This window comes from Psittacula echo (assembly GCF_963264785.1).
Source record: "Psittacula echo genome assembly, chromosome: 4".
Classification (NCBI taxonomy): domain Eukaryota; kingdom Metazoa; phylum Chordata; class Aves; order Psittaciformes; family Psittacidae; genus Psittacula; species Psittacula echo.
In genome coordinates, this window is record NC_137738.1 from 66,955,459 (window position 1) to 66,983,292 (window position 27,834).

Genomic DNA, 27,834 nt, shown 5'->3' on the forward strand with positions numbered 1-27,834 from the left:
AAGCCAAACTTTTGTTCTACTTTGGTCATGTAAAGTTATGCCATTCATGTTCTGGAAGCTCAGCATGCAAGTTATGACATCTAAAAAAACAACAAAAAAGTCCCATCATTTTCCCTGAATACTCCTGAACTGCAATACTCAATAAGACAGATATGCCAATATTCTCATCATATTTTTACTCATCAAAATTCAAATTCAGTAGTAGTGCATATTCAAGTACTAACACATTCAAGAGATACAATTCAACCACACCTATAATAAGGATATACTAGCAGATTTTTCAGATCTTTATTTCTTTCCTAATGTAGTCAATGTGTTCAAAAACAACTGCAGCAGCAACAGCTCACATAAGCCACTGTTCTTGTTCTTTTCTGTACTTCTCAGACCACTTCTGAGTAAGCTCTAGGTAAACATTTGGCTTATGTGGCTTATAATCGAGATAAACCACTTGTCCAGTCCGTTTTGGGACAGCTTTTTCAATCTGAGTTCCCTCATGCCATTCATTAAAAGATGTAATAGTAATAATTTCTGGTCGCACCAAAAGGGCTGCACTGAAAGCAGTCTCATAGTATTTCCCATTGACACGATTACGGGTATTGTGGTTGTTCCACGGTCGGATACTAGTATCGATATACCCTGGCCCCACACTTGGAATAAACATCAAGTTGTTACTATCACAAAAGGCTTTTAAACTTGCCCAATTATGATGAGATGAGCCATAGGAGAAGCCATTGGTGGCAAAGTAAGTGTACATTCCATCAAAGCCACTTCTCTGAATGTCATGCTTATGTCTTTCTTCTACAAGAAGTGCAATGAATAACGCATCATATGGAGTATTTCGAATAGTCTGGGATCCAGAAACAGTTAACAGATTTGCCCATATTTCGGGAATTGTTACGTAAGAATCGTAAACATAAAACATGGGAAGCAATCTGCCTGTGCTGGTCTTATGCCTGTAAAAGGCTGGATGGCCTCCATATCTACAAAGCAAACAAGTATTGTTAATACAAAATTTGCCATTTGGAAAATACTGTTTTACAAACTGAAATGACCACCTGACCATAAGTAAAACGAAGTAAGTATTAGCAAACATTTCTTTCAGAAGCACTTTAAAGTTTGCAGAAATGCAGCAGGAAAATGCAGAAAATTATAAAGAGATAATAATACAAGGGGTAACAGGTTAAAACTTAAACAGGGGAAGTTTAGATTGGATATAAGGAGGAAGTTCTTTACTGTGAGGGTGGTGAGGCACTGGCAGAGGTTGCTCAGGGAGGCAGTGAATGCTCCATCCCTGGCGGTGTTCAAGGCCAGGCTGGACGAAGCCTTGGGTGGCATGGTTTAGTGTGAGGTGTCCCTGCCCATGGCAGGGGGGTTGGAACTACATGATCTTAAGGTACTTTCCAATGCTAACTACTCTAAATAACTTCCAAAAAACAATTTAACAAAACAGTGCATGTACATAGCAATCCATATAAATTTTCAGTCCAGTGTTTGCTGAAAGATTAAATAATGAATCTGCAAAAACCTTCAAATTACTAGAAATTAGTAACAGTGTCAAATCTGCACAACAGGAATTAGCTTTTATTCTGGAGGGCAATTTAGTATTAAATAAGACAGTATAAGGGACACTGACAAGCAAAACAACTAATAACTGTACAGAATTTGTCAAGCTGAATTAAAATCACTAGAGTTCAACACATTAAAGCTCTAGCTGCTAGTTTGTCACTATAAAAATGTATGTTTTATTTATATATCATGCAGCTACCACTTTAACTGCTTTAATCTGAAGTATCATGACTTGTGATACTAATGGATGTTGAAAGCAATTTACATTTGAGTTTCTATGTAAAATTCACCCTTCTCTATTTAAAAATCAGACTGAGTTTCGTACCACTGTAATATGAACAATGTTTCTTACAGTTCTCTTCAGTCTTCGTACACATTTTTGTATATACTTCCAAGCTTTAGACAATATACAGAAGTCCCCTAAACCAGCATGTAACAAACCCCAAAGGAAACCATTGTGGAAGAACTCACTTGTCAAGGATGTATTTGACATTGTGGTACATACTGCGATCATCTCTATCTTTGTATGGTTCAATATGAAAAGTGACCTGAAAGATGAAATCACAGTAAGAGCAACACAAATGTAAAATACTATTGAATACATGAAGCAAGTACCAGTCACATTAAATACAGTTTCCCTTCACAGAGCAAACATTTTCATTTGTCTATTTTGAGAATAATCGAACCCTAATTCAATTCGTGCACTCTTAAGATTAGATGCTTCAGATCCAAGGAAGTATGGTAACAGAGTAAATATTAAGGTTTTTTTAAAAAAATGAAACAAACCCCAAAACACACTGTTGGATTTTTTTTTTCCCCCTAGGCTACAGCAGGTCGTAAACATACTTCAGAAAACTTAAAAAACCCTACATCAGAAACTGAAAACTGAAATAAACTATTATCTATTTGAATGTCAAATAAATTATTAACCAAAGAAGAATTTTAGTATTTAATTTCTAAACAATGTATTAAATTTGCCATAGGTAATTATCCAAGGAGAATTTTCAGTGTCAAAATATAGAGTTTAAGATATGGGATATGAAAACTATAATTTAAAATTTTATAGATTTATCAACAGCAATAAATCCTTGGAACTAAATCTAATATAATGTACTGCTACTGTTATGAATTTCAAGCTTGAAGTTTATAGAATTATTTAACCTATATATGTGAAGTAATTTCAATGAAAATTGCCATTGTTTTCAAATATACAGTTAAATGGAAGAGTATATTACATTAATCCAAGCACAGCTAGTTTTTCAGAAGCAATTTTAGAGCAGAAAGCATTTAGGAAAATATTCAACAACCCTGCAACAGTAGCAAAATTCCATTGTAGGAAGCCAGTATCTATCTCTATTAAGTACAAACTATAGAAAAATACAGTGTTAGACTAAATCACTAGGACTGGCAGGACAAGTTGAAGAGCACTATAATTTCATATTTCATTACCAACTATCAAACCCGGACAAATCAAAAGGACGTATCTTTTAGCAGACATTACAGAAATGTATTTTGTATGTTGGTTTTGGTCTACCAACATTCCTAACACTCAACTATGATAACTTACTAGTGCAAGAATGGTTAAAAAACCTTACAGCATTTAGGCAGCATTCCCTGGTAGTAGCTATACTTAATACCTGTATTCCAGTAATTATCCCAAGCAGTAACACTAGTTCCATCCATATTCTAATATTACCATACTATTACATGCATTTTCCTTGGCAGAGTATTTCATTTTGCCTTGGTTCTTCTGAGAGACTTGAATGATAACAACTTTTATATGCGAGCAAGCTCCTTTAGATAGATAATCTGAAAATTTTAGGGACAGATAATTTTTTTCATTTTTCTTTTTAATAATTTACCATTACATCTGTGCAATTCGTGTCATATAATGTAATTCACACAGCATTTTTAACAGTTTCAGAATTACTTCTGTATGCAATTCAACCTTCCTACTTTCCTCCTGCTTGTCAAAGAATCTACAGATACTACTACTGACAGCAGATTTCTCTAGGAATCTGCAACTTGCATAACTAAAACCAGAGTGGATGAGCAGACTATATTTTTAGTCCCCAGTACAGACAACACTATCCAGAGATGACACACATACAGCTACTTAAATAATCTAAACCCTCACATTTATTACTCAGCAAGACTGAAAGGCAATGCATGTTTTCTTTATCCCAAGAGAAAAAACAATTTTATACTAAAAATAAACAAATCTAGCCATGATTTTATATTCTACTGATCAATTCACATAGTCTTTAATTAATTTGATATTTCATCTGTTTGAGGAAGCCAATAATTTAGCCTTTATATGCTGTCATGCCCTGGAGTAATCTAAAGTCAAAGCAGTACCTCTTTGACCTTACTGTCCAAGTCAAATGTTCCTGATACCTCCTGGAATAACAACATTCATTCAAACTAGAACTTCTAAATCCCTCTTTGTTATTCATAGATGCTTACTCCTGACCTCTACAATCAGGTGCCAGCAAATTTTAAGGTAATGTAAAAAAATGGGGTTAGTCTTTCTTCAAAAGATCCTTAGTTTACTGATCACTGTATTCCATGATATTTTGAAAAAATTTAGTACTTTCCTCAACACCCAAGACTCATCTGAAAACAACATATTGATGAACTTTAAAAACTGTTTCCTAAAAATAAAATTAAAAAATCCACACCACCACACCTCAGATTCTGTAAGCTTCAGATCTGAACCGAAACAGAAAAAATGCCGGTCATGGCTGTTGTGGTTCAAGCCCAGCAGTTGACTCAGAACCATGCAGCCACTCTCTCACCCCCCCGACGCTTCTTCATCCCCCCACTCATGGAGAGATGGGGAGAAGAATCGAAAGAATGTACCTCCCACGGGTTGAGATAAGAACAGTCCAGTAACTAAGGTATAACACAAATCACTACTGCTACCACCAATAATAATAATAAGGGAAATAACAAGGGAAGAGAATACAACCCGAGAGAGAGAGAGACTCACCACCCGTCGACTGACACCCAGCCCAACCCAAGCAGTGATCTGGGCCTTCCAGGTAACAGTTTATATACTGGGCATGACATCCTGTGGTATGGAACATCCCTTTGGCTAGTTTGGGTCAGGTGTCCTGTCTCTGCTTCCTCCCAGCTTCCCATGCCCCTCCTCACTGGCAGAGCATGAGAGACTGAAAAGTCCTTGATCGGGGTAAGCACTACTTAGCTTCCATGAATCAAAGGAAGCGCAGTGTAACAGGAGACAGAAAGAGAAGTCACCATTACATGACAAGCCTCCCTAGTCTATACAAGTCAAATATAGTTTAATATCTGTAGTTTAACCTTTCAGCAAGGTTACTACTCTAAACAGTGCTATTTTATGCATCTTAAAAATACTTTACCTTTAGATTATACTTGTGTGCATAATCCAAAATAACAGGCACTAAATCATCAGTTGGTTCTCCATTTTCATCAGCCATACCCGGTGGGTACCATGAAAGCACTATTACACCTGAAAATACAAAACTTAAGTTTTAAATCATGTTGTTTAACACACAACATGTACAATGGAACACTGTCATGAGTTTTAATTATTGTTTGATGTGAAATCTACATAATACAACTTAGAATTTCATATTTTTAACAAATGTGAGATCTCAGTATTTGCAGAGTGGATTTTAACTTCTTTTATTGTTTAAAAAACAACACCACAAACAGTGGCAAGATCACCTGTCAAGACAACAGATCTGTACTCAGTGTTCCAAGCCTAACACTTAGAACCATTTCCTCCCACTTTTCCACACAGCATTCTAACTTCTAGGTTGTATGAAGAGGAGGAGAATGCTCCCAACTAAGGCACTATAGCTATGCCACAGTACAGCCAAAGAATACCAAGATACATAGGGTTACAGAACACTCAAAAGATGAGGGATATGCATGTGATAAGAGATTCTTATTTTATGAAACTTTATTGGCCACTGTATTTCTGCATTGTACATCTGGCTGCACTACAAAAAACCCACTTCATACTAGAAACAGTGACTGTAATCCTGTAACCTTCATTCTTGCTAAAAGCAGTTATTATGGTGTAATCCACCCTTCCAACCATGTGAAATTAGTTTTAAATTTATTACCTAAAAAAAAATGCTTGAGTGATTACCTATAGTTTAAGAATGTTACTACTCCTGTCAAAAAAAGAAGATAACAATGTCCCTATACTGTAATTTTTCCTCACCATGAAAGCAAAAGAACACACACCTCTCCAGACAGGCTAAGTCCCTCGCTTCTAAAATAAAATGCTGCTAGATAAGTAAACTAGAACTTTTAGGTGTGTGGCTGGAAATAATATCAGGAAATAGGTAAGACAAAAAGAAATAAATACTATTTAAAACATGTTGAAGAATAAGGCAATGTGATTTTTTTAACTAGGCAAAGACTTAAGTACACAAATCAGGTGACTGAGATAGCAAAGTATATAAATTCCATCTATTTTACTAACATCATAACATTTCTGACTAACAATTTCCAAAAAGCCTCCAAATTTATGAAAAAGAAATCATAAATCAGCACGAATACATAATCATCTAACATCAAAAACAGAAATTTGAGATCACTATGCATAGAAGGTAGTTCAACTACCCTCAGCACATTCTCTCCACATTTTATCAAAAACAGAATTGCAAATAATAGACTAACTGCTCAAGAACAAGAAAAATGCAGTATTTTACCACCCATCTTTTGATGAGTAAGACATAAAGTAGAACAGTAACTATACTCAGGGTACCTTGAATACAGCATCTGTCAAGACCCTCTGCTATACCTTTAGGAAACAGAGAAAAGTTCAGGAGACGTAACTGTTCATCGAGGAACGTAAAACCACATTTGCATTAGTCCTGCCCCATGAAATGCTACTTATTATTTTCCTTCCTGTGGTTAAAAAACAGTTATGTACCACTTCAGGAAACTAAAAGAAGATGGACTCAACAGCAAAAACAACAGTGTTTTAAATCAGAGTAGTCACCTAAGACAAATTAAGGACTTCATACTGGACTACCACAAAAACAGGCTGGTGCAAGAAAATAAATTTCACCAAGCAATCTGAGGAATAAAATCTATTGTATTAATCTGTTACAAAATAGAAAATTAATAAATAAGAATTCTAAAATATAAGAATACAAGGAAGCACTGCATGAGACTCCTGCTGCTCCAATCTCTTATATGCCTTTGATCATTACACTATATTGGCTGAAAGAATCACTTACATTTTTCTCCTTTTGTAAGTTCCTTGATAAAGCCTCAAGAAAAAGTTAGATGAAAAATTGGCAGAATGTAAAATGCAGTCATGGATTAGACATTGGCTAAGATTCAAAAAGAAGGAACTGCAAATAGTTAACCTCATAGTACACAAAAATGAACCAATTATAATTCTTATTTAAAACAAACAAACTATATGAGAAGTAACTACCTGAGGAAAAAAGCTGATGATTTATGTTGGTCATATATATACTTAAACCCATAAGTCAGAATAACAGCAGGAAAAAAATCACTTTTGACAAATACAAGTAGTATGTTACAAAGAGTATGTCACAGTAAGCAAGAACTATTCTTTCACACTGCTGAGTTTTAAATGGAAAACTAACTTTAAGCTACTAAAAAAGCTTCTTTTGCAAAGCATTTTCCCTAGTATTTGGCACCTTTTCCACCAGCAGTTCAGCTTTATTAGAAATCTGTATTAAGATGAGAAGCATCACAGATTCTTCTGAAGCTACAAGTGCCCTCTCTGCTTTCATCATTTATCATGCATTATTTTGCTTTAGATAAGACTAAAAAAGTGCTTATTGGCAACTAATACGAGAGATTTCTCTGTAAGTCTTCCCACAGTTGCTGGTGTTCTTGTTAATGTTACTGTATTATGGAAAAAGATGAGCAATTTCCTACATTTGTATTAACCCTTGTACAAAACACAGGTTAGGTTAAAAAACCAGAAGAAAACAGTATCCAAGAAGTAACCATTATACAAGTAAACACTACTAATGGGAATACAACATTTAAACCAAACCTTGATTGGGTGAATCAAAGTGATTCAACTCAAGGTGATTAGCACTCTAAATAATGCTACGAGCTCTGGTCATGTTGCTCCAACTACATTTACAGAAGCTTTTTAGAGTTTAATAGTAACCTATATGACTACTTATTTTAAAGAAGATAAATGTAACAATGACTATAAAGTCCAACAACAGAAAATGACACCTAAGAAATCAAATTGTGTTGGGAAAAAAATATACTTTTAGACAAAGAAATTACCTATAACTAGCTACATTGAAACTACTGTACCTGAGTTCAAGGTTTGGATTAGACGTTTGCATAGATAGTAAGAACACCTATAAATACACTGTATAAAATTTTAATTGCATAAAAGCTATAATTCTACACGCTCTTTGATATAGGTATTAATAAACAATTGTTATTGCATACAAAAATTCAGAAAAACAAAGCTCCTATTTGAATATACTGCTTCATAACCATCTTAACAGGATTTGCTCAAACTTGTTTCTAAAACTGAAGTATTAATTTCAAAAAATAATATACCTAATCTATTCTAACAGTATTTTCTGTATTTTCTACATATGTTACCAATGCTTAACTGTAAGTCATGAAACATGCACCTAAAGGATTACAAATGCAGTTCTTCTATTTCTGTGCTGTTACACTCATCAGACACAGCTCTGAAGATGTAGGTTTCAGCAGGGAGTTAAAACTCAGAAATACAAAGACATTTAGTAGTTTCATTCTAATTTCCAGAATTACATAGAAAAATGGAAGAATGGGTCAGTTGTGTTCACTCATATATTTAAGGCTGGACAAACAAACAACATGCTGAAATTTTAACATTCATTACCAGTTGAAGCTGCACGCATTTGCTTCATGTGGGCTTCTATGACAGAAGGGTCTTTGGAACTGTAAGATCCAAGCTCAGGATAAAAATTGGCCCCAATGTCCTCAGGAGGATTATGTCTTCCCTTTGGATAGTTGTTTGCAATTTTGGGATCCCAGTGTGGCAACAATGGATGGTTCCAGTGAATGTATTTACCATCAAACTGTGGATTGCCAAACCAACTATAGTAGAATATGTGAAAGTTATAATTAGGAGATGACAGCTCTTCTTCCAGCTTGTTTACAGGAGGCACAGATGCTTTCATAGTATTCACTGCGATACTATGCAAATTACTGACATGCGTTACAGTATCTCCTTGAACCCTACTTAGTGAATTCTGTTTATTGTCTAAGCGCACTGTTCGTTGTTGAAGCTCGGGCAACAAACCAAGTCCAAACGGATCCCCAAAGCCAGCTCTGTCAGGTCTCAGTGTCTTCAAAGCCATCATTATGGAGCAAATAAACAAAATAAAAAGCAACAAAATGATGCATGTTCTTCTGCGAAATCTTGCCATGATGTCATAGTTCAGAATCCAAACAGAAGGATTTTGGCCGCAACTGATCAAAAGACAAATATTTTAAGGTCAGATTTCTTATTACCTAATTCAACAGTATGAAATGCTTCATAAAGTTTCTACATAACAGAAATAATGTGATGCATACACAAACTGTATAACTAACAGCCCAGGGCGAGGCAATGGGTGACAAAAAACATTTCTGTATTTGAGAATGAGTGTCAGGTTCTGAGGTTCTACCCCCAAGGACTCATTTATTTTATAAAACACCTTTTTGAACTTTGTTGTTTTCCTAACCCAAACAAATCCCCTGAAATGGAAATTCTTGTAATATTATTTCAGAAGTATCATGTTTTGACAAGTCTGGTAAAAACAGCACAGAAAACAGAAGGTAAAAAGTAGAAGCCATGAAAGGAGAAAAACGTAGCAGAACAAGAGTTAAATGACAAAATGAGATATGACAGAAGTACAGCTTATATTCCAAATACAGATTTCATTTGCTAACCTATTGACTGGCTTCGGACCAACCACTTTGTGTTTAGCTAAGGAATGCATTGATTATATACTTTGGCAAATTAAACTCAAAGCAACAATGCTTTGCGGCTTCAGAGATTTAAAATTCTGATTTGTTTTCTGAATTATGTAAACAAAAAAAACAGCACAGTATTAAGGATGAACCTCAACCAGAAAGCCTGAAAGTTAGCTGTTGGCAGTCTGGTAGTACAATGTCACAGCTGCATGACACTTCATGTAGAATTCCAGGACTAAATTCAACACAAGACCAACAGTATACAACAAGATTTGAGCCCTGAAAGTAGAGGGAAGAAAGACAGTATAACTGAATGCCTAATTATTTATAACTTTAATTCCTTTTCAATATTCAACACAAGACAGCCTGAGACAAGGATTAGTGAAATTTAGGTTATCACAGAATTATGTGGAACAAGATTATGCATAAAACTGACAACGCTAACCTGGAAAATCTTAGAACAAATTTCTGATTCAACAGCCATTAGACATAGCATAGCTCTGATTCTGTATTTCTGCCATCAACCTCTAAATTTAGGTGTTACCTTAAGGTACTGAGATACACAGAAGTCTTCTTAAAATACTTATGAAGTACCTCACCTTAGTTTCCTACCAATGTCCTTTACTACTGTTAAAGTGCATTAACATATAGCTCAATTGTCACAACACTCTGTGTTACAGCTGTGCTAACCTCAGATAAGGAATTTTAGAATATCATTTTAACAATACAGTCTGAATTGGATTAGCAACACGACACTGCCAAAAAGGGAAGTTTTGCTTCCATTTCCAAACTTAATCTGTTCAGCTTACTGTTTACTTTTAGTTACCTCTGGAATTCATCTGGTTTTCACAGTAATGTCACTCATACATGTCAGCAGCAAAATCCTGTTAACATCCCTAAAATAAACAATAAAACACCCCTATGCACTTCTACCTTGCTACAGAGCTGACTCAGCTCTAATGCCAACAAATGAGTTAACAGCACAAATGGGGAAAGGGAACAAAAATGATGCTGCTCATTTTGCCCAATTGGATTGTGAAACCATACATACCTTTCGCTAGTGTCAGGAAAAATTATTTTACACCATCTATGCTTATGGTACTAAAGACTTTTCATTAACATGGTTGATACCACTTCACATCAAATCACAGGGTTTTTTTTCTCTAGCTCACAATCCACACCAAGATCTTAGAATTTTGTCAAAGAGATTATTTGGAGTCCAGAAAATTTTTTTTTTCCTAATAAGAAATTAACTTAAAATACATTTAAATTACTTCTACTACTTTTCCTGTCTCCTTTCTAGTCTATCATGCTACCCTTCCCTGGGAGTTTAACTCAATTTTCTGATTAGACAAACTGATGTTTCCTACAAGGTCAGGATTTTTTTATTTTTAAGGAAACAATATTATTCACATGCATTCAGTTTTCTTTAATTTAACCCAGATGCTACTGATCTTCATCAAACACCACACAAAACTGCCAGTGATACATCACTTCTGCAATTATAATTTTATCTCACCTCTTCAGCAAAAAAAGAATTCAAGATTGTAATGTTTATAATTAGAATGTTCATAAGGTCTTTAATTTGGGCCTTCCTATTCCATATCAAAGAAACTGTTCTTTTTTATTCTTTGTTTGATATATCTGCTATTAAATTCCTTTACAACATGAATTTTTCATTAATATAAAGTGCTTTTTCTGAAGTGTTGACCTTAGTGTTCTATGCTCTTATTTTAACAACTATATTTTCAATGGAATATTTATCATGAAAGCATATTTACTAAAATTTGACTAGCATCAGGAGAGACCCTGGTCTTCCATTGCATATTCTAAGCCCTCATATAGAGGCTCAGCACTAAAACGCAACACCTCTATAACAAGTAAGTGATACCTATAGTAAAGCCTTGTGTTTTGGGGAGATAGCAATCTCAGTGATGACATAATTCAGCCCTGGCATAGATACCTATACTATAAAAGCTGCATTGAAGAGCTATAGTTTGGCAATGCTTGCATTATGTCACTTGAGCTTGTTCAGAGCTGCTCTAAAGACAGTGACAGATAAATTATGCTCATCAACACTAGTGCCACAGCAGAATGTACTATTAGGAAACAGAATGAGCAAACATGTCATGTGAAACAGCTACCTGAAGTCTATCCCAGGAACCGGAAAAATCTTAGAATGTGTTTCTCATTCAACAGCCATGAGAGAGAACATAGGTGTGATTCTGTATTTCTGTCATGGACATCCAGATTTTAGAACCCGACTTCAATTTACTGAGGTACACAGGTCATTCCAACATACTCATGAAGTACCCTGCCTTGGACTGTTGGGTGCATTTGGATCTAACAGAAATTCCCTTTCTCAGTAGTAAAAAGTCAGCCTCAATAACTTCACCTTTATGCAGATTAAGATCCCACATCCAGAGAGTTACTCTGACTATATGATGACTTGTTAAGTAGTAGCAGCTTTTGGATTCTAACCCCAAGTTTGTTGATCCACGTTGGTGTACCAGAAATAAATTAAATAGTTAACCCCTTTCTCTTGCCTAGTCATAACAGGTCAGAAAGAAGAACGAGCTAGTTTAGATAACCAGTCTCTGCCTCTGGGAAAAGAACAGGCCCAGAGTAGAGCAATGCTTTATCAGAATAGCTAGGCACCTTCGACTATTTGCGCATCAGAGACTTCCTGACCAAAAAGTCGTTTCTTTGTACAACATGAAAAAACACCTTCCATTAAGGAACTCACCTGCTATTTTAATTTGATCTCCCTAGTTCTCAAATTAAAAGGGACACTAAGCAAGTCTTAACTTACATTTATTTATTATTACTACTTATACTTTCTGCTTTACTAATAGCTCAATTGCTTCTATCAGGTTCTCTGAGTTTTTCTTTACAGAAATGTCTAGTCTGTCTAATCTGTATATTGTGTATCACCATCATGGGATAAATTTAAACATTTTTCAGGTGTTTCTTTTCTGTACTGTTTCAGCTCCACTACATCATTCCTTTCTGAAATTAAGGCAACACATTTTAATATAGTGTGACTTTCAACATGCATCCTGGACATAAAATTTTCTTTTGTTTTCATCTTTTTCTTTTTTTCTTAATTTTATTCCCTATCCCTTTTCCAGATTTTTTTTTTCTATCAATTCACTTCACAGTTAATGCATGTAAACTGATAACAAAAATGCTATCATCCCTAAATCAAGTTCCCAAGTGGTAAAAATGAGCTCAAAGTCACTACTGTGAAATTAAAATTTTCTTTACTCTGTGAATTTGAATATATATATTTCAACTAAATGTTTGTTTGGTTCGGTTTTGGGTCTTTTGACTTTTTTCTGATCATCCAGTCAGTCCATATTGGAAATTTCTTTGGCAAATTTTCCACTGAGAGGTGCCTGAAGATCTCAGGATCTTTGGTTAACTCTGTTGGTGTTAACCCTTCACTACCACCACACTTTTCCAAATCGGGAATTGTTATCTTCAGGTCCAGACCAAAAGCACAGAAATCACCTGATTTCTGGCCTGGGGAATAAAAGTAATAATAATAAAAAAGCAACAGAGGCTGACAACATCCTCCTTGAGAGAGCCTTGGGTGTATTAGAAAAAATGGGAAATCTCTTGGAAGTGTCTGCTTAGGAAAAGTCCTTTTCTAAACACTTTTTAAAAAAGGCCTGAAAATCTTGGAAGATGACATCACAGATGGCATGCAGACATTTTACAGCCTACATACTAAACATAAAAATTTTAAAGCACTGCCAATAATAGGTTTCTTTTTGATCCAAACAATTTAGACAGAGGTATTTGAATCACAACAATTCTAACATGGATAACTGCATCATTCACAAAGAAGGGAATGTGACTGTTTTTTGTAACCATATTTGAATTTAAAATAGCTGCAATAACAAAAAAACCAACCCTGTTGCACTTCCTTGGTTCTAAATGTGGTAAGACAGCCTGCAGCACTGAATTTAGAACCACAGAATGGTCTGGAAGTGACCTTAAAGACATGTAATTCCAACTCCCTTGCCATGGGCAGAGCTATCTTCCACCAGACCAGGCTGCTCAAAGCCCAATCCAACCTGGCCTTGAACACTGCCAGGGATGGGGCAGCCACAGCTTCTGAGGGCAACCGGTGCCAGTGCCTCACTACTCTCACAGGAAAGAACTTCCTAACATCTAATTTAAATCTACCCTCGTCCTGTTTAAAGGCATTACCCAGTGTCCTATCACTATACGTCCTTGTAAAAAGTCTCTCCAGCTTTCTTGTAGGCTCCCTCTTGGGTACTGGAAGGCTGCTCTAAGGTCTCCCCTGAGCCCGCTCTTCTCCAGGTTGCACAAGCCTAGCTGTCTCAGCCTGTCTCCAGCGGGGGGGTGCTCCAGCCCTCGGAGCGTCTTTGTGGCCTCCTCTGGACTTGTTCTAACAGGCTCACCTCCTTCTTATGCAACATACATCTTATTTTATATGTAAGAGTACTGAATTTCAACATGCCCGCCTTCTCCTGCCTTGAAAGAACAGGGACTATGAGCAGCAGATCACGGAAAGACAGCAACCTTCCTCACCGGGAGCTACCTGTGAACCGGGTTTCCGGGGCTATTTGCAGTGCGGGCAGCTGCGAAGCGAAGCTGTTTAAAGAGTTGAAAGTAAGAAAGGGAAGCGCAGCCAGCTTACGCCGTTGCTCCCCTCCCCTGGGCAAGCCACCAAATTCCGAGCCTTCACGCTTTTCTCTAACACTGACCAGCCAAGCGCCAGAGCTGTCAGTCAAGCTCCATCCCCAGCCAAGAAGCTCAGCATCCGCCGCGGGCGGGCGGCCGGGCTTCGCGGGAGCGCGGAGAGAGGTACCGCCCGAGCGGCACCCTCAGCCCCTCCGACAACGGCAGCAGGAGGCGAGCGCCTTCCTCTCGACTCCCGGCCTCTCCCAGTCCCGATGATCCCCGCGGCTCCGCCGCAGTGCCCGGCCCATCTTCTGGCTACCCCTTTCCCAAGCCGCCGGGGCCGGCAGTGGCACTAGCGGCGCAACTAGGGCCCGGGGCAGGCCACCAAAGCATGTGCCCCATGTGCCGCTGCCGTTACTCACCCGCCCGAACCAGGGGCGCTGCCCGACGGCCAGCGGGTGGGCGGGGCGGGAGGCGTGCTCGCAACGAAGCCTGACTCGGCGGCGGCCGGGCAGGCCGCGGCTGGGCGGTGCGGCTGCCTCACACCGCTCCGCCGAGGCGGGGCGAATGGGGCAGGGTACGTGCGCATGCGCCGGCAGTGGCGCACGCGCGATAGGTGGATCTGTGGGAGGGGCGGTCGCTGCCGGGTCGGCTGGTGATCCCTGTTATAGTCGCCCTGCGTGCTCGGGTGGGGCAGCTCAGCGTTGGTTACTGCAGGTCGACAGGAGGGCGGGAAGCGGAGATTGTAAGCCTGCCTGCGGCTGGGTGCGCGCTTAGGTTGCCTGGCTTTTCCCTCCGTGAGGGAGGGACGTTAGCAGTTGCGTGTTAGGAGGCTATAGGCTTTGAAATAGGCTCTTACACTCGGAAGAGCTGAAAATTCTTCTTTAAATTTCTGTGGTGGCTTGGTGTTTGCTTTTCAGCTGGGGAAGAACTTGCACAATGGTAATGGCTGGGTAATGCCAGTGGTTTAAATTGGATGTGGCAAATGGATGGTGCACAATGTATAAAATGTGGAAGTTCTGCACAGTGAGGGATGCCAGTTTATGCTCTGTAGAGTAAGGCCTGCAAGGTGGTCATGCACTGAGGAAGTCAGGGGATTGGAGTAACTGCCCATTTTTATACCCTAGAATTATAGAACAGTTTGAGTCGGAAGGGACCTTAAAGATCATCCAGTTCCAACCCCCCTGCCATAAGCAGGACCACCTTCCACTAGAGTGGGTTGCTCCAAGCCCCGTCCAACCTGGCCGTGAACACTGCCAGGGGTGGAGCACCCACAGCTTCTCTGGGCAGTCTGTGCCAGTGCCTCACCCTGACAGTGAAGACCTTTTTCCTTGTATCCAACCTGGATTTTCCCTGTCAGCTAACAGGAGTAAATCAGAAAAATCTATGTGAAGTATGATAAATGTTCCTATTATACAGTCACTTTGTAATTGCATATAATTGTAGTAATGTAAAAATGGTTTCACTGATGTTGATATTTTGTACATTTCATACATTTTGTACATTTCTTACATTTCATAAATACTCCTTTTTTTGCAAAATGGGCTGTGAATAGTTGCCATAATGAGATTCATAATCAAATGAAAAAAATACCCATTTTCTACTGTAACATCAGAAATCTTTCATGAGGAACACTTGTTGATGGCTGTGGCATGTGCACCTCCCCTGACAGAAGCCTACGAAAGCTTCCACCACGTACAAGGAAGGGGGCAAGGAAGTTGAGTCCTGAGCCAGTGCGAGGCTACATGGCTCTATTTGACCACAGATCAGATTTGACTGGAGTATAAAAGGAGCCCCACTGGGCAATCACTTGGAGTTGGTCCTTGTTGGAGCAGTGATCTGCAGCTGGCGACTCTCCCCCAAGGTCAGGATGCCATCCAAGGAAACACGTTGAGGTTGAGAGCCTTCTCTTTTTAGGTGAGTGATTGCTCATTTTGGATCCTTTGCCATAAAGTTTTAAGATTCAGCAGTGTAGTGACAGATCCATGTGACATCCTGAATCTGTAGGTAATGTTGGTGGAGCTTTAATTGAGGTTGAACAATAAATTTCATTTAGCCTCAATTTATTGGTTCCATAACAATGAGCACTTCAGAGTGACTCAAATAAAATTGTTGCGCTAAGTAAACAGCACAGTTTTCCCATAGAATGAAAACCTTTCTTCCATTTGCCGTATAAAAGTTACTGTAATCAATTGGATCCCTGTGGTGTAGTTTGCATGTTGGTTTTTTTTTGTTTTTTTTTTTTTTTTTTTTGGTTTTTTTTGAGAATCTTTCTAAGCCCTGAGAGAAACAGAGTATAAACAGTGACCAGAATTGTGGTTTCATTGAAATCAATAGCAAAACTCATATTGATTTTAGCAGAGGCAGTATTTCACCTCCTGTGTGGATAAAAAGACTTGGAATAAGCATCTCAAACTGTAGGTGTAGACAAGTAAATTCAGCGGCTCCCATGGTTCTCCTTGAGTTCCGACAAAATTGTCAAAATTGTTGTATGATGGTTTTTTATGTTCACTGCCTGCTCTGATGGGAAAAACATTTGCAGTAATGCTTATTACTAATATTATTTCTTGTGTGTATCTGAATAATTTCATTAATGGGGAATATGTTGTAGGTGATTGAGGAATGTCATGCTTTAATGATAAATGAGTTCGCATACGAATAAACTGGAGATCACAATTTGAAAATTTGATATTCATGTAGTTTCCTCTGTCTTACAAAAATCTTTTTACTGCAGTTTCTTTCTGGTGTTGTCTTCTTTCTTGCTTTCTCCTTTCTCTTTTCTTTCCTTTCTTCTTTCAGAAGAAAAGTAGCGCAAGAGTGGTCTTTGCTTCTGTTTTATGAAGGACATAACTTTAATCTTAATTTTTCTCTTTATGATGTGGAATCACTCCTACTGGAACTAGGAAGGTTTTTTTCAAAATAAGATCATCACAAAGCTTAAGAGCAGAAAAAGTAAATCTGAAGCTTAATTTGGTCATGTTCCACTAAGTGTATGTGTTTACAGGATAAAAATATACTAGTGTAGAAAATGAACAGGAAAAAAATATCTAATCAGAGCGGAAGACCCCTATGTGAAATACGAACTCACTCCTCTAAACGAGGTAACAAGGTTTTATTGAGGGACAAAGTCAATAAAGGAAAAGCGACAGCGCTGGGCGCATGACTGTAGCCAGAGGAGCAAGTGATTAGCATTTGTTACAGGTTTATATACTTTCACTATTGTATTAGTCACATACATATTAATAATTCCCGCATATAGGCAGGGAATATTATAACTAGCTCCAGTAACTTATTATCATAAGTCTCCTCCTCTTGACGTCTGCGCACTGCTCTCCGGTGATTGTGGGCAGGGGTCTGGAGGATGAAGTAAGCAGTCTTCCTCTTGTGAGTAGGGCTCTTCAAGATGAAGTAAGCAGTCTTCCTCACAGTGCACTTTTCACCTTTGGCACAGTTGGATACCCCAGTAATCACACAAATAGCTGAAACCAGCCATATCTTTAATTCTTATGATAACTAGCAAAGATTTAAAACAGTGTGACCTTCCTGCAAAATTTATTGTAGGATGGGCAGACAAGGAGTATCCCAAGCTAGCAGATGTTTGGGAGGCTCTGTCTCAAAACTAACTGGTAAGTAGAAGGATGGTGTGAAATAACTCATTCAGGTTTAGTGGGGCCACTAAATCCTGTTATCTAACCACAGAGCTACAACACAAACATTGTTCTTTAAAGCTAAAGATACTTTAGAAGACTAGTGTGAAACAATTAACTCATGTTTAGTGGGGCCACTAAATTCCACAGACTTACAACATAAACATTGTTCTCTTTCTACAACCTAAGTTAAGCTAAAAAGTACTTTATTTTCCAGTCATTAGCTTTTCTTGTATCAAGCCCCCCACCTTCTTTCTTTTACCTTTACAATTTCTTTTGCTATGTGACTCCATTTTTCTCAAGAGTTCCGGCCCTTCTTTAACTTGTTGCCTAATCTTGTGTCTTTAGCGAACTTTGTTTCTGTTATTGTAAACTCGTACAGTTATATCCACATAACCACACCTATGATTTGCAAAAGCCAATACATTTATGTGTTTATCACACCTAAAATTTATTGTTTTAACATAGCTGTATTATGTCAGGACACTTCTGCTAAACAGACTGAATCTACTGGGTAAGATTTAAGAAAGCAACAAAACCAAACTGTTATTTCACACAATTTCCTCCAAGCCATTCTACATAGTGAGGAAATGAATTAATTATGTTTGGTTTAAGTTTAGTTGGAACAAAGGAGGTTAATATGATTGTGGTAGTATGACTGGATAACTTTATTTTTAATTTAATTTTTTAATTTCTTGTGTTACATTTCTTTTTCCTTCTTGGTTTTATGCTTGCTTATTTTTCCGTGTTAGATCAAGATGCACCTGTCCCTAACCTGCCTTCAGTGTATATTCTTCTCTTCTCTGCAGCTTCCATAATTTTCTCCTCCATTACATCATGTGTTTTCTCACTTGTTCTTTATTTATGGATATAATAGCTGGAATAGACTTTTTGGACTTGAGAACAAACACAAAAGAGGAAATAGTTTGTGCTTGTAGCCTTTCCTTCTATTCTCAATCATTAAACTGTTTCAAACTCATAAATATGTTTTCCTTCCACTAATAATAATCCAGAGCTCCTCGCTCGAAGTTTCATGAATCTCTACTGCTTTATCTGATATGTAGCCAGCTCTTTGAATTCTTCTTCCCAGAGCCACTTAAGTGCTGCATCCCACATTTTCCTTATCAGAAGCTAAAGACAACCTTGCTTTTGTGCTACAAAAAGTGACAAAAGTCTATTTTTTACTGAAAGTTTTCAACAGCTGTAGAGATAATATGATGGTGGGATTTGGATAAATATATACCTGCTTCTTAAAAAAGTTTTGAAAGGTAATTTTGAAACGGTAAAAACCGGTTATGCAGATTATTTAGAGCAACAAGAGCTTTGATTATGAAGCCTTCAAGAGTACATAGCCAGATTACCTGCTTGCAAGCCTTGGACAATTGTAGATCTTCAAGATGTGAATATAAACAAACCTTATTAAAAGTCATGCTCTTTTTCTGTCATGAATCTAGTCCCTGGATTTATTGAATGGTTCACTAAACTGTTGTGTGTATTAAAGATTTGTTCCAGCCTATCAGAAATGGAACTATCCTATACATACAGAAGTTATGTCGCAATCTAAAGTAATTTCAAAATTTAGAAAACCAGTTGTCCTGGTTTTGACTGTGATAGAGTTAATTTTATTCCTAGTAGCTGGTGCAGTGCTGTGTTTTGGCTTTAGTCTCAGAACAATGCTGATAACACACCAGTGTTTTAGTTGTTGCTAATTAGTGCTTACCCCGATCAAGGACTTTTCAGTCTCTTGTGCTCTGCCAGTGATGAGGGGCACAAGAAACCAGAAGGAAGCAGAGAGAAGATACCTGACCCAAACTGGGCAAAGGGGTATTCCTTGACACAGCACATCATGCCCAGTATATAAACTGTGGGGAGTTACCCAGAAGGGGCAGATTGCTGCTCGGTTCATGTTGGGTATTGTTTGGCTGGTGCTGAGCAATTGTATTGTGCATCACTTGTGTTTATTGGTTTTGTTTTTTCTTTTTTTTTCCTTCTCTTTTATATTCTCTCCCCTTGTTACTCCTATTATTATTAGTAGCAGTAGTAGTAATATATTGTACTTTAGTTATTAAACTGTTCTTACCTCAACCCACAGGTTTTACATTCTTTCGATTCTCCTCCCCATCCTGCCCAGGGTGGGGTGAAGAGGGAGGTGAGTGAGTGACTGTGTGGTACGTAGTTGCTGGCTGGGTTTAAACCACAATATGAGTGTTTCTCCCCTAGAAAACAGTGGGTGTTGCATATTTTTTTAATTTAGTTGTGAAATTACTAAAAAGAAAAAAAAAGATAAACTGAAAAAAAGGCTGGAATTATAGCCATTGAAAATGTACTTTACTCAATTAGGAATTTCCATTTACTTTTTATATGTCTAGGCAGTGTATGCAAGTAGGAATTTCCTTTACTTAGAGCGAGATGTAATCTAATGTAGCTGATAATTTTATAAGGCCAAAATGTATGCTTTGTTTATACAGGAGTGCCTACCCAGCTTATTGAACTGCCTTGATGTTGTATGTATTGGATTTGTATGAAGTTTATTCATTGGGGAATGAATACAGAAAATACATTACATATCCCTTGTGTTAGTATATATTTGGATGTGCTTTTTGTTTTCATTTCTCACTGGACCTTTTCTGGAAAGGTATAGCCAGTTAAAACATAAGTCTTTCTAATACTCTCTGCTCGAAGTTACTTAATATCTCAGAGGGGGAGGGGAAAAAACTTTCTGCCCATAAAGAAAATGATACAGAAAGAATTTGTGTATTGTTTTCAAGGTTTTCCCTGGAGTACTTATCAATCTACAGATGCATTTGATTTGGAGTCTCATCTCCTTCAGAAATTAGAAGCCTCATTTGTGCTTCCTCTCAGATTAAATGAACTGTGATGAGACAATGATGTTTTCTTCTTCTGGCAGAAAATGTAAATCAGTCTAGGTAGTCTTGTGCACTGATTTTTAATTTATTTTTTTTCTTTTCAGCAGTTGCAGCAGAAGAAATAGTTCTTCAAAGGAAGATGAATGTTCAGATGAGAGGGTGATACATGCTTTAAAAATGTCCAAGTAAGGTGTTATTGGAAAGAAAAGGACCCAAAGCAAGGGAGAGTTTAAAAGATGGGACACACTTAGCCTGTGGGTACTCTTTAAAAACGTACCCATTTGGATTCAGTGTTCCAATACCATCTAAGCATCCTTATTAACAGAAGAAATAAATTAGCTGAATAATATTGCTTCACATTTCTAAAAGTAATCAAGCATTTCAGTTTCTTGTCATTAATGCATACAAACTTTCAGAAGGAATAAGTACTTTTATTGACATACAAGAAAATTTACATATAAAATGCAAACACACATGCATAGATTATCCTTAGTGTATAGTACGTTCAAGCAGGCTGTATTCTTGCAGTTTTAAGAGGCCCCATTTCAGAGTGGCAGTTTAGTTTCTCAAGATACAGCAGCCTAGTTACTTTGTTTTGTGGTCAGGATAGCTCTGCAGAATGAAAAAAAATCTAAGTCTTGTAAGGGACCCAGCAAAGGTTGAGATTGCATATCCCACTGCAGAGCTAAATAAACCACTACTAGTGTTCAAAACTGTGAGGTTCAGAGGGACAAGGTGATTAATTTCTGCCTATACTCATGAGTGTGACCAGTAGCAGTATAACTTCTTGGTGGAATATCAGTTATGAAGATACACAAGTATCAAACAATGTGCTATGTTTGCAATTCCACACTTTTGCTAGCTTTTATTTTAGGAATAAATGAAGCGCTAGTAAATTCACAGAGACATGTAACTATCATACAAAGGCTACTACATTTTTCATTTTGACCACTGGGTACACGATTAATCTATTCGTGAATGGATAGTAACAAATATACAATTTTTAATTATTATTTTTAGAGAATTGCTGGTTGACATAGATGATTTGTCTCATTTCCCAATAAATAACAAGTTTAAATTTGTTGTTGTATGTTAAGCATAAATACTGGCTCAAAGTATTGAGTATTCAAAGCATCTTGAACCACCAAAAAGTTTTGCATGACCTGATAATGGTAGTGTAGCTGTGATGACAAAAGGTTACAACAAAATGTATATTCTGTCTAATCAGGCTGCAGTGTGAAAGATGGTGGTATTGAAGAGGTCACAGCAGAATGGGATGGAATATGTAGAATTAGACTATGGAATCAGACCCTCAGTAGTGGAAGCACTTTGAAGCACAGATTTTCCTTATAAAGAAGGAAAAAAAAAAAAAAAAGAAGTATATGTGTTAAAAATATTCCTGCCTTCCATTCCAGTCAGTCTGAGCTCGTAAACTAGAATGGGAAGTGTTTTACTGTTTTTATTATAGTGTTGTTCTATAAAACAGCATTGCTTCCATCTATTTGTGCAGATGTAATTGAGATGCATAAAATGCTAGGTGCGTATTCCTGATGTAGGATGCATATTGTTCTTTTAGCCATTCTCTGCACAAACTGCACCTGAAGAGCTATTCTACTTAAAAAAAGTTTTCCTGTACTGGGGGGTCTCATTTTGGAACACTTTTAGAATTTGGGGTAGCAAAGCAAGATCATGGGGATGAAGATACACATTAAGAAGGTGCATCAGTTTGCAAAAATATCGGTTTGTGCTGTGTAGCCAAGCGTTAGTTCCTGGAAGCTTGCTAAGTGAGTGCAGTAATTTCCGTAATTATGCAGTTAAAATTGTCTGCATCATGAAGGCATCTGATTAATTTGGAGATCTTACTGGTTTATGTGATGACAGAAGGATGGACTCCATGCAGTTAGTGTTGCGCTGAAGATTAGGCAAACTTGGCAGCTGATTTATCGAAAGAAGAAAAGGAAACCTCGCTGAGTAGGCAACTGATCAAGCAGTGCAGCTTTTGTTATTAAAATTGCTAACAATTTTTGACGTTAGGGTATTGGCAGAGCATGATTCTCCATTGGTCATTGCCTCTATAATAATAACAATAATAATTTATTTCCTGTAGCACTTAATTGAATGCAAGTGCTTCTCAAAATAGATGGAAAGAGATGCTGCCTTTCCTGAGTGCTTAGGACCTTCTCAAGCACTATTCAATGCAGTGTTAGAAGTGAGTGGTAGTCATAGGTCATTAATTGCTTTATTCTGTCTTACTGTCATTTTAATATTGGTATTACCAAAGATTGAATAAAAGGCAAGTTTTAGTTGGCTAGCTTCTTGTAGGATCTGCAAAATAAATTGGTCTGAACGTGGACCGTAGTGGCATTGCAGACCAGCTCAGGAGAAAACATGTAGAACATTGGAAAGTATAAATTTTTTTGATGAGTGTGACAGCAAAATGCCAGATGGGAGCACAGATTTTGTCCAGCTTTTTGTTCTACTAAAACAAATGCAGTAGTCAGGCATGTAGTTATTTCTGGATTATATTTTTATGTGCTATATATATTTTTATATAATGTAATATAACATCCAATATATAAAATATATATTGGGTATGTTGTATTTCATATTTTATATAATATATATACCATTATATGTAATTATATATTACTACATTATGTATTTTTATATAATATTGTCAAGTGGTATAATATGCAAGTTGGTGCTCACTTGGAAATATATAGATGACTTCTAGGAATAGAGTGTCCTTCTCTGGAGAAGAATACCTTTGTCTAGTATGTGTAATGAAACATCCAGACTGTTCACTCATGCGTTACTGTATGACTCACTTTCCACCCACTTCTTAAATCAGATTATGTGAGCCAAGAAGTTAATCAATATACAGTTCAAGGCATAGATGATGTCTTGAAAATCATTTTATAGTTGCCGATTTTCTATTGTAAAGATAGTTAATCCTGCCTAATGATATAGTATTATGCTGCAGGCAGTATGAAAGTTGATTGGCAACTCTGATGCAGGGCTGAATTCCTTACAGGAAGTCATGGGGGATAAAACAAGCACATCTTAGGGAATAAGCATATCCCTTGATTAAAAGCATTTCAGTATATTTCATAATTTTTGCCATTTTCATACAAGTAAGTAGAAGATCATGAGAAATTATGTTTTCTGTTTTGCTACGGTAGAAACTATTTAAAAAAGCATTTTATCCACAGGAGACAGCAGCAGGTCAGGTATGCTATGAGAAGTTAACACAACTGTAAAAGTGTTCAAATAATCTCCTCAGCTGTAGGCACATTTCAGCCCCTACTTTTGGTTCAAGGGCATTGCTTTACATGAGCTTGCACAGGTGACTAATCCTGCTAGATTGAAGGTACATTGGGAAGTAGAGTGCTTCTTAAACAGAGCCATGGTTGAGCATCACACTATGTATATGGATTTGTTCTTTTCATTTCGAGGGATGTTTTAGTATATGCTTTTTTAAAAAACCCCAAACCACAAACCAAACATTTAACTAGCACAAAAACATATTGAGTCAAAGCTAATAGTTTATAATCTATCTTGCAAAATGGTGTAATGGAAACCAAACAGTAGGGCACAAAGAGGGAGATAAAAGGAACAGTATAATGTTAGCACTGATACACTTCAGTTGCTTCTTTCTGAAGGATAACCTTGAGGTTCTGGAGGCCTTGTAGACTTCGGTTGTGTTAACTTGTGAGTAAAAGAAACTGCTGCCTGGAAACAAGTGTTTGCCTAAGCCTCATGGGAAAAATGGGGAAGGCAAATGATAGTTCACATTATTTGCTTTTCTCTGTGGGATTTGGCAGAGCTGTTCTTCAGTTGATTCTTAAAGAAAAAAATCGAAAAATGTGTTAGAAGTTTATGCATGAAAGATGATGTATTTATAGATGGTGATTCTTTGTGTACCTATTGGAATCAGAGGTCAAATGCACATTCTGACCATCTTCTTTATGAGTGGCTAACAACATCCTGGGAATTAAGTTACATAATAGTGCATTAGAAAGTAGCCCAAAGAAAAAGCTCTTCTGTTTCTTAACTTGCAATGCATTATTTATCAGAGAAGCCTGATGGCCTGAAAGCATTAAAATTTTAGGAAGTAGAAACACTTTTTTCTTTTTTTTCCTTCTTTTTCCTGTACATGCTAACTATGTAGAATATGTAGGGTTTAATCCTTGTTCATAGCCTCTTCAGGCTACTGAACTTAAAATGGTATGTTGTACAAACATGTTTTTTTCTCTCAGTATTTCCCTTCATTACTCCTGGTTTTAGCCTGAGACAAGAAATATTACATTCAAGTCCCTGGACATCCAGTTTTTAGAGGGTGTTTTAGATAATATCTTTACTAGCTTAATTTACCTCCACTACAATTATGCCAAAATATTACCAAAAGATTTTTAAAGTAAATTATTACCACACAGCCTTGTGATGTCTTTTGTTCAGTACTTTCAATCCTGAGACACTGCTGGTTTACCAGAGGAGGCAGTAAGAATCTGTTGTGATCAATTAAAATGTTAACAACTGTTATCCTGAAGGAAGCATAAAAAATAAGTTTATGGATTCAACTGCCTTGTGAGGTCATTGAACACTCAAGGTTTGGATTTATGTAATCAAAGGTGCCCAATGCCATATAAAATGCACCAAATTGTCATTAAAAAACCCTACCCCTTTGGAGCTGGAAGTTTCAGCACAAGTAAGACTTTTGCCCTTCTGGTACAGCTTTTAGGGGAGCTGTCTTGGGCAACATGAAAAAGTGCTGGATGTGTATGTTTAGAAAACCAAATTCCACACGCATTGTCTCCCTAGTGCTTTCTACCTTCTAAATGGAACTCCAGGGCTTTAGATTCCCTTTCATGGATGACATAGATACTTAACGTAATCCTGAAAATTCAGGTTCACTTGCTAGATAAGTAAAGGGTGCGTATATATTTTGTCATGTTTCCTTTTGAACTCAAAGTTCACCAGGTGATTTGAATACTCCAGCAGCTCAGCTCCTGCCTGCTGCCATTGCATCTGTGGCATTGAATGAATGTTCAAATTTCAGTAGGTAAATGCAAAATTCTTGTTCTGAGTCTAAATTTATAATCAAACTAGAGCATAATTTCCAGATCTCTTTCTATATGTGTATATATGCCATTATAGTCCTTGATAAATTATTTTGATGATTGTTAAAAAATTCTGCTCTGTATTCATTAGCAGTTATAATGCCTTATATCTTAGTCTGCTGCTTTGAAGATTCCTCTGTTTTGGAGATTGCTATTCTTATGGAGGTAGAGAGACTAACTCACTTTTTGTTCTTTCATTTGATAGGTTAAATTTAACTCCTACTGCTTGAAGAGATGCTTCACATGGCTTTAATAATTCTCATCTTTTCTGCTTACATCTAGTGTGACTCTAGGCATAAGAACTAGATACGTTATAGCAATTCAAACAATTATTTTTTTCCAGTGGCATTTCTTTTCCATTTTTACCTTTCCTACCCATGAAAAAAAACCTCTAAATGTTTTGTTTCAAGCCAAATTAGGAAAATCTATGTTTTATATATTAAATTAATGAAAATTTAAAATTGGGGGGGGTGTGGTTGGTTTTGGGGTTTTTTTTGGAAAGGCCAAAATGTTCTGATATTCTGGGAAATGCATTATGGTTTTTTGCTTCTTCCTAAAATTAATTGTTAAAAGAAATCACAAAGTTTCAACTAAACAGTCTGTTAAAAAAAAAAAAAAAAAGAAAAAAATTGCATTTTCCACTAGAACAAGGTATTGGTTGGAAAATGGTCTCTTAGTTGGCTCCCTTAATTACCTGAACTTGTAGAATTGGTATCTAAGTAGTTAGAAAATATTTTGTCTTAGTGCTAATTGTTGGCTTCATTACTTTTATACTTAATGTCTTCATTTTGTGCTAAACAGATGCTCATCTTTCATTCTTATTTTTAATTCTTCTACCTTGCTTTTGCTTTAATGGCTTCATAACATTACACTAAGGTTTTATCAAGTAGAAGTTAAGAGGTGAGTTCTATCTAGGACATGAGTTCTGTTTTATTCAGCAGCATGTGAGGAGGTTTTAATAATACAAGGAGCTATCACAGATGATTACAATAATGCTTGTCTAGTCTGATATTCTAACTGTACTGGTAAGTTACAGAAATTCTGTAGGAAGGAATCATTTTGCCTGTTACCCAAATGAAGCCTAAGAATAATTTTTCATAAATCACATAATATATGGCTTAAAAGCTTGAAATGGTGTTTTTATTTAAATGAACTTGCTGTTTTAATCATAGATTCTAGTTTTGACCCTTTGTGGTACTTTCCATTGAAATAAGCTGTATTTCCTAGTGCCAGGAACCTAAAAATAATAACAAATCTGTGCTTTCTTCTTCTGAACAGTTTAAGTTTTTGTCTTCTGAAATGCATTTCTGAAGTGCGTCTGCACTAATACACGTAGCATGGGGAATAAGCAGAAGGACTTAGAAGTCTATGTGCAGCTACAGACCTATGACCTTACTGAGATTGTAGAGATGTGTAGGATAGCTTTCATGACCAGAGTGGTGCAGTGGAGAGAGATGCACTGGCTCTTCAGGAAATACAGGCTGGGAAGATGAGGATGGGGGAGTTGCCCCTTAATGTGAGAGAGCAGCTTGAATGCGTGGAGCTCTGCCTTGGGACATGTCTGGAGTCAGTTGAAAGCTTATGGGTCAAAATTACCAAGCAGACCAACGTGGTGGCCAGTTTTGTGGATATCTGCGATGAACCATCTGATCAGGAAGAAATAGATGAGGCCTTCTTCAGACAACAGGTCAAAGCCTTCCCCTCTGTTCAGCACTGGTGAGGCCATTGTGTCCAGTTCTGGGCTCCTCAGGACAAGAAAGGCAAAGACTGCGTAGAATGAGTCCAAGTGACAAGCCACAAAGATGATTAAGAGCATCTTTCATGAGAGGCTGAGAGAGGTGTTCAGCCTGGAGAAGAGATGACTCAGGGTGAGGGGAGGGTGTGTGTCTGATCACTATGATTCAATACGTGATGGGAGAGAATAAAAAATGAGGGAGTCAGAGTCTTCTCAGTAATGCCCAGTGACAGGATTGGAGGCAATGGACTCAAACCCCATGAAATTCCATCTGAACACAGAAG

General features: G+C 37.2%; 1 protein-coding gene across 1 annotated transcript; it reads right to left on the reverse strand.

The window, feature by feature from the left end:
- Positions 1–343: 343 nt before the first annotated feature.
- On the reverse strand, positions 344–9,005 carry MANEA (mannosidase endo-alpha; the record flags this gene model as incomplete). The annotated part of the gene is made up of 4 exons (XM_080614829.1): positions 8,447–9,005; positions 4,950–5,059; positions 2,038–2,114; positions 344–980 (listed from the first exon to the last, which is right to left on the reverse strand). The coding sequence occupies exons 1-4, from the start codon at positions 8,994–8,996 to the stop codon at positions 344–346; spliced, it is 1,374 nt and encodes a 457-aa protein (XP_080470955.1). The 5' UTR covers positions 8,997–9,005.
- Positions 9,006–27,834: the final 18,829 nt, after the last annotated feature.